Raw genomic sequence first — 8,627 nt, 5'->3', positions numbered from 1 at the left:
AGAGCGAGGTGGGTCTTATTTTGTTGTCCAGGCTGGAGTGCACTGGTACAATTACAGCTCACAATAACTTCCTACTTCCAGGCTCAAGCAATTCTCCTGCTTCCCAAGTAGTGGGCCTGCAGGCATGTACCACTATGCTTGACTAAATTTTTTAATTTTTTGGTGGAAATGGGGTCTTACACTGGTGATCTCAAACTCCTGGCCTCAAGTGATGTTTCTACTTTGTCCCCCCGAAGTGCTGGGATTACAGTTGTGAGCCACTGTGCCTAGTGTACATTTATTTTTAAATACTGAGTCAGCCTTGCACTCTTATAATAAATTCTGTTATTATTATTATTTTTTTTTTTTTTTGAGGCAGAGTCTCATTTTGTTGCCCTCGATAGAGTGCTATAGAGTAATAGCTCACAGCAACCTCAGACTCTTGGGCTTAAGTGGTTCTGGAGTCTCAGCCTTCTGAGTAGCTGGGACTACAGGCGCCTATCACAAAGCCCTGCTATTTTTAGAGAAGGAGTATTGTTGTAGCTCATGCTGGTCTCAAAGTTGTGAACTCAGGCAATCCCAGAGTGCAGGGATTACAGGCGTGAACCACTGCACCTGGCCCACACTTGCAATAAATTCTAATTTTGTTGTGGTATATAAATTCTTTTTATACATTACTGCATTTAGTTAGTAAAAGATTGTTGAGGATTTTTGTTTTTAAGTTCATAAGAAATGTTGGTCTTTATTTAGTTTTCTTATTTTTGTACTGTCATTGCCTGGTTTTGGTATCAAAGTAACATTGGCCTCATAAATGAATTGAGTAGTATGCTTTTCTATTTTCTGGATGACATTGGTGCTAGTTCTTCAAATGTTTGCTGAGATTCCAAGTGAAATCAACTGGACCTGGAGGTATCTTTTTTAGAAAGAAAGCTGTGTTGGTTGGGAATTATGCACAGCTCATGGATGAGCCCAAGCCTTTATGGTGATAGAGAATTCTCTTCTCCATTCTCTTCTGGAACTTCCCCCATTATTTTCTTTCTTTCCTACAGGGCTCCATTTCCCTGTTTTCTGGCCAGAAAGACAGGACTCCTCTCAGAGTTTCACCTGTAACCTGTAGTTTTATACCTCCCTGTTCTTTAGTTAAAATGGTGAGAAAAAAAAATCTTGGAAACTAGCTCTGCAAGAGGTTAGCCAACTGTGAAATTAGAGGGCACAGTCCATATGACTGCCTTCACTTGTTAGACCAACTGCACATTTCAGGGTCTCCAAGAGTACTCTCAAAGTTCTATAATTTGCTTAGAAGGACGTGCATAACTCACTCAAAGTCATTATGCTCACAGTTATGGGAAAGGTAAGAGGGAAAGGTTACAGATTGGAATCAGCCAGTCAGCCAAAGAAAGAGTCGTATCGGTCAGAGTCAAGGTAGAATACTATATACAGAGCTTTCAGTTTTATTTTCTGCCCATAGACTCAGGAAAATGTTACTTTATAGGCATCACTGTGTGAGTTTATATGGAGTGTTTCTAACCAGCAAAGCTCACTCAACGCCTGTGTATCCAGGTTTTTTTTTTTTGTTTTTTGCATTTGTTAGGTAGAGTCTCTCTTACAATTGTGTCCTGCCCACAAGAGGTATGCCACATACCCCTAACAATGTACCCAGTAAGTGGGAGCACACCCTTCCTCCTCTCCCATCCCCTCCACCCCCACAAATTGATTTGAGTTTTTCTCTTATATGGGCATGTATGAGATCGTCTGTTGGCTTCATATCAGTATTGAATATTTTGGGGTGTCCAGTTTTTATTGGGGCTTCATCATGTAGGCATGTTGATTGCTTATGTGGCCAATCTTAGTTTCTAGTCTCCAGCTCCTCCAGAGATCAGCTGAAAAAGACACAAGCCTCTGCCATAAATCAAATTACATTGTTGGGTGTCTCAAAGCCCCCACTCTAAATCACACTGTTAGTATCTGGCCCCCCAAGGGTCTTGTAGGAACTAGTAGTGATTACTTCCCAGAAGCTAAGACCAAAGCCAGACCTTTCTTTGGGTAAGGGTAAACTTACGTGACTTAAACTCTTTATTATATAACCTCATATCAGTCAAGTTTTGACTGCTCAGTATGCCAGTTTTCTTAATTTTTAGTGTTTTAGGTAGTTGCTTTTTAAAAATTAAGTTATAATTCACATACCATCAAAGTGACCATTTCAAAGTGTGCAGACATTTTTGTTGCCCCCAAAAGCAACTCCATAGTTACTACCCATCACTCTCTCACTTTGATACCCCCACCCCACTCATCAAATTTCAGTCTCTATGAATTTGCCTATTTTAGACATTTCATATAAATAGAATTAAGCAATAATTCTTCTGTAACTGGCTTCTTGCACACAGTGTAATGATTTGAAGCTTTGCTCGTGTTATAGCAATTTTATTTTATTATAGAATAAATATTCCATTGTGTGCATATACCACAGTTTGTTTATCCATCATCCATTGCTGGACATTTTTGTTTTTTGGCTGTCATGAGTAATGCTACTACAAACATCTGTGTACTTTTATATCTTTTTTGTGGTGGGAAGTTGCTTTTTCTTTTCTTTTTTTTTCTTTCTTTTTTTCTTTTTCTTTTTTTTTTTGTTTTTTGAGACAGTCTCAAGCTGTCATCATGCATAGTGTACCATGGCCTCATAGCTCACAGTAACCTCAAACTCTTGGGCTCAAGCAATCCTCTTGCCTCAGTTTTTCTATTTTGAGTAGAGACAGGGTCTTACTTTTGCTTAAGGTGGTCTTGAACTCGGGAGCTCAAGCAGTTCACCCTCCTTAGCCTTCCAGAGTGCTAGAATTATAGGCATCAGCCACCGCGTCTTGCCTGGAAGTTGCTTTTTGTGTTCAGAGGTTTTAGTTTTAATGAGAAAGCAATACAATCATTGGCTTGCTCTGTCTTCACCAGTACCCAAGTCCAAGTCAGTTTGAAATTATGAAATTAGGTTAAGCTTTAAATTCATGGAACCATCCTCCATTAGGCCACAGACTTCAAGTCAGAATCGTTTTGTTTTTCTTTGGCTCAGACTAGAATTCTAGATTTTTTGGTAGTCTTTGTTGTCTACTCATTTTAAAGGTGCAATGAAAAGGGATGACATTACAGATAGTCTGGAATAGGCCATTTAACATAGGCTTTTTAAATTTTTTTTGAGACAGAGCCTCAAGCTGTGCCCCTGGGTAGAATGCCGTGGCATCACAGCTCACAGCAACCTCCGACTCCTGGGCTCAAGTGAGTCTACTGTCTCAGTCTCCCAAGTAGCTGGGACTACAGGCGCCCGCCACAACGACTGGCTGTTTGTTTTTTTTTTTGGTTGTTGTCATTGTTGTTTGGCAGGTCCAGGCTGGATTTGAACCCACCACCTTAAGTGTATGTGGCTGGCACCTTAGCCACTTGATCCACAGGCGCTGAGCCGGCAAGAGGATCTCTTGAGCCAAGAGTTTGAGGTTGTTGTCAGCTATGACACCATGGCACTCTACTCAAGGCCCCAGAGTGAGACTCTATGTCAAAAAAACACAACAACAACAAAGAGCAACTAAACCTACACATTTAAGTATGTACACTATTGATTGAACCAATAAAACAAGTGCTTGTGTGTTCTTGGAAACCATTCCTGGTAAACCTTTGCTGTTACGTACATCACTACTTCTATTCTTAGATTGGTCTTGCAACAGGTTCCCCCTCCCTCAGCTGTGGCTGCCATTCATTTGCAGATAAGCTTGAACAGCATCTAGTGTAGAAGCACTTCAAGTCTTTCTTCTGAAGTTGCCTTTAGTGCTTTTTCCCCTCACTGGAGTTTTCTTAACCTGCTTTACTCATCTTATTAGTTGTATTACCTTAACTCTTATGTCAGTTAATAGAGAAAGAGTTTTTAGGAAAGAAGAAAAAAATAGGATTCAGTTCTAGAGACCCTATTCTCTATTTTTTCCTTGTTTTTACATTTGTGAGTAGAAAAAGTAAAAGAAATTGGAATCTTTATTCAATTTATCATACATGAATTGAGCATTTTGTGAATCAGACCATTCACTAGTGATCTCAGGGGTTCATGATATATAATTAGTAATTTTGGTGAGACATGAATTTGAATTTTCACACTATAAGATTGGTATGACTGAGTTATATAGCTAATAAATTAATGTGGCTAGCTATTTAGCTTTTAAATTAGGATATTACTTCTTTGACACCTGAAAGAAGTCAATGTAAAAACATTGGTTCTTTATGGAAAAAGACATGGAAAATGAGGTTAAGTACTAGTTATATAGTAGTACTGGCAAATTTGGAAGCAAGCAGATGACATGGACATGTGTCCTTGTCAGTGAAGCTTGCCTAGTTACATTATAGCATGATGCCTCTGATTAACAGTACTCCAAAATGAGTAGTCTTTGTTGCATTCCTCTCTCTATTCCTTCCCTCTTCCACTCCTTTTCCATATTAATCACATTATTTCAATCATAGTGTTACAGCTGGAAAATACTTTATAGTTAGGTCTTATTTTATTATTGAAAACTTAAGGCCCATTGGAGATTGAGACTTGGCCAGGGTTGTACAGTCAGCTCAGTGAAACTAGAAACCTCGTTGTGTTGTTTTGTTTTTTCAGTGTATCCTACCATTTTTATATCTATGGTTCTCCACACCTTTCTAATTAGTATATTTGCTCTATTATTTTTTGAATCAAAGGCCACACTGACATTTAACAGCATTAGTTGTTGGTTGTTGTCTAATTACAGGTTGCTTTCTGGGAGAATTTGAAATAAAACCTCAACCATTGTAATAACATGGCTTCTGAAACTGCCAAGACATTAAAAAAAAAAAACAAACCTGAACATTTAAGTAACTCTTCTTTGTATTGTTTTGTGGAGCTTAAAATTGTCAGCTAGCAAGGAGTTTTTCTTATATTTCAGTCTTTTCTATCAAGCCAGGTAGCTTTAGGGTTAAGATTGTAAGGAACCCTTGGAACCAGCTAGCAAAGATCATGCGTGATAAACATTTTCTAGATTGAAATTTTACCTCTTTGGGAAAGTCCCAATCACATCTGATTAGTACTAATATTTTTATTGTGAAGAAAATAATTTCTCTTATGTGGTATTTAAGGTTTATATGTTTTAGCTCACGTCATTCATACCAAAAAATCATCAAAACACCTAATTTTCCCCTACACTTCTTGTGTAAAAGTATATTACAGCAAGGGAAATAAAATCAGTATCCTCTGCTGCTTTTCAACAGAAATCATTACCCTGCAGCGTAGATAATTTGGTTATTTGCCAAGCTGAATTGCCTTGAAGTGATTGCATTAGGAAAATTATTTATTAAATTGATGCCATATTTATCTAAGGTTAACCGATACTTTTTGGTTAAGCCTGCATCATCTTTATCTACTAGTTTCAGTCTGCTTTCAACCCTGAAAACCTGGTAGGGATGTCAGAAAAAAAATTAATAATAAAAAAAAGAAAGAAAATGCTTGGGTATTGGCAGAAAACATGGATATTCTTATCCATTGTTATTCACACAGTGAATTCCATTATGAATCAAAGGGACACTAGTAAACCTTAGGGTCCAGTCCATAGCTGATGGCTTTATGATGGCTCCTCGAAATTGAAATGCATGGGAAGAATATTAAAGAATGGGAGATACTCATTGTATTCACTTTTAACTCTAAACTGCCCTCGTGGTTTTACTCTTTCACATAGTTAAGATATTGCAGCTGTTTTCTGTAGTGGTTTAGACTACTAACTGAATTTGTGCATTTTTGATGTATTTTTGTATACTATTTTGTACTAACAAATTTTAAAGAAGAAAGTAATGTTTTATGTAGCAAAAAGGGGTTGCTCATTTGAGAAATTGTAGATGTTGCTGGGAGGGGAAGGGTCAGTTTATTTTTTGGCTTTATTGTTGCTTTGTAAAGAAAAATTAAAAGCTTTCTTTTTTTCTCTTTTCTTTTTCTTGGGGTGCTTTCCAATTCCAGAAGGTAAGAAGTATTATTTTATTCTAAAGAAGTATTATGCAATTATAAAGTACTTTATTCTAAAGAAGTATTATGCAATTATAAAGCATTCTTTTATAAATTTTATTGAGCTTCCCTTTGGATGCATGATGTTTGCTTTATAAAACTAGATAATTAGTCCAGAAACTAAATACTAGTGATATTACCTTATTACCATATGGTTATTCATTGAGTGTGCTTTTTTGGTTGTTGTTTTTCTTGTAGTTTGTAATCATTGTTTTGTCTTAATTTTAGAAACATAGTCTACATTAAGGTTCATCAAATTCATCATTTGTCTTATGCTAGCATTAGGATACTTAGTATTCTGCAGACTAATAATGAAAGTAAGAGATTGGAAATGTGTATGTTAATATTACTTTATGTTATAAGATTAAAAATGTATGTTTATGCACTGACTGATGTAGAGAAAATATTGGTAAATCCTATATGAGAATGATATGTATTTAAAATTTATAGTTTATTCTTTACTGTATGGGCTTTTTGTGTGTTGGTGTAACATTATATACACTTGTGTTGTATCAGTTCCCATATTATACTATAGTTACTTATTACCCTTATCTGACCTGCCTGTGAGACTTGAGAGCAGGAGCCATATCCATGGGTTTTTATACCACTTGGACTTAGTATGTTTGGCCTATAATTAAAACTTAGTCTTTTAAGTCCAGTTAAATTTATACTCCATTAAGTTAATTTGTAAGAAACTATTTCTTTTCTTTTCTTTTTTTTTTTTTTTGGAGAGACAGAGTCTTACTTTGTCATCCTCGGTAGAGTGTTGTGGCATCGTAACTCACAGCAACCTCAAACTCTTGGGCTCAATTGATCTTCTTTCCTGAGCCTCCCGAGTAGCTGGGACTACAGGTCCCAGTACTGGCCACAATGTCTGGCAATTTTTAGAGATGGGATCTTGCTCTTGCTCAGGCTGGTCTCCGACTTGTGAGCTCAGGCAGTCCACCCAACTTGGCCTCCTAGAGTGCTAGGATTACAGGCATGAGCCACCATGCCCAGCCAACTATTCATTTTTGAGTAACGGTTTATGAATGAAAGCTTATGTAAGGTCTTACAAAGTGAAAGTTATAATTAAAAATTTAAAAACAGGTAAAATGTTAGTGTTAGGTTTGTTTGAAGGGAGCATATTTTTGATTGGTCTCTTGAGGTATAAACAATAGGAACCAAATGTGAATAATTTAAGCAAAATGAGATTTATTTGAAGAACATGGGGGTATTTCACAGGCTCATGAGAAAGAAACAGGCTCTGAAATTAAGAGAAGGAATGCAGCTTCAGAGATCAGGTAGCTGGACTAATATACAGTTTCTTAAAAACATTCCAGCTGGGATGAATTAATCTTTGTCAACTCTGCTGAAGGTTAAAATTTAGAGAAGAGTAAATCTAGTTGGCACAGATCCCAGGGATGGTGAGACATCTTGATGGACAGGCCTACCAAGACTGTTTCCATTGGGATAGGGCATAGCTCCCCATCTCAAGCTTGAACGTTCTTCCCAGAAGAAAGGGTAATGGCTGTTGGCCAGACAGAAACAGCAGATATCCACTGCATTGCTCGCTGTAGAAAATTAAAGAATAGGAAAACACAAGTCATTAAGTACTTGTAAGAAATAACTCTTTCTGTAGATATTCCTAATGGTAACATTTTGTAAAACCATAGTATAGTATCATAACCAGACTTTTGATACAGTCTACCCAGTTTTGTTGGCACTCTGTTATGTGTGTGTGTAGTTCTATATAGTTTTATCATACTGTATGTAGATTCATATATCCACCACCACAATCGAGATACAGAGCAGTTTCAACAGGAATCTCTATGTTCCTCTTTGTCAACCATATATACTTTCCTGATACTTCCTTTTTGCCCCCTTCCGTGATACTAATCTCTCCTGTATTTCTATAATTTTGCCACTTCAAGAATTTATATTGATGGAATCATGCAGTATGCAACCATTTGGGATTGGCTTTTTTCCCCATTTGTCAGTTTATTCCTTTTTATAGCTGCGTAGTAGTATGTGACATGGTTGTACCACAGTTGTCTTTAACCATTCACCCATTGAAGGATATCTGGATTATTTACAGTATTTGGCTATTACAAATAAAGTTTGATGAACATTTGTATACATGTTCTTTTATGGGGATACATTTTCCATTTTCTGAGATAAATGTGCAGAAAGTATTATTTCTGGATTATTTGGTAAGTGTATGCTTAATTATATCCTTTTTTTTTTTTGAGACAGAGCCTCAAGCTGTTGCCCTGGGTAGAGGTGTCGTGGCCTCACAGCTCACAGCAACCTCCAACTCCTGGGCTTAAGCAGTTCTCTTGCCTTAGCCTCCCAAGTAGCTGGGAACAGGTGCCTGCCACAATGCCCAGCTATTTTTTGGTTGTAGTTGTCATTGTTGTTTGGCAGGCCCCGGGCTAGATTCGAACCTGCCAGCTTCAGTGTATGTGGCTGGCGCCTTAGCCATTTGAGCTACAGGCGCAGAGCCTGTATGCTTAATTATAAAGAAACTTGCAAACTGTTTTGTAGAGTAACTGTATCATTCTACATTCCCACCAACAATATGTGACTAATCCAGTTTTCTTTGAAAGGAATTTCTTTTTTTTTTTTTTTT

General features: G+C 37.2%; 1 protein-coding gene across 3 annotated transcripts in view; it reads left to right on the top strand.

Moving 5' to 3' along the window:
- ASXL2 (additional sex combs like 2, transcriptional regulator) overlaps positions 1–8,627 on the top strand; it is a 140,329-nt gene that overhangs the window by 54,656 nt on the left and 77,046 nt on the right. For all 3 annotated transcript variants that reach the window (XM_003787447.3, XM_023511854.1, XM_023511855.1), the window contains exon 3: positions 5,972–5,974. In XM_003787447.3, the coding sequence (XP_003787495.1) occupies positions 5,972–5,974 (3 nt within the window). The remainder of the gene's footprint in view (positions 1–5,971; positions 5,975–8,627) is intronic.

Source organism: Otolemur garnettii, unplaced genomic scaffold, assembly GCF_000181295.1.
Source record: "Otolemur garnettii isolate 467f Iridium unplaced genomic scaffold, OtoGar3 scaffold00022, whole genome shotgun sequence".
Classification (NCBI taxonomy): domain Eukaryota; kingdom Metazoa; phylum Chordata; class Mammalia; order Primates; family Galagidae; genus Otolemur; species Otolemur garnettii.
This window is presented reverse-complemented; position numbering and strand designations above follow the sequence as displayed.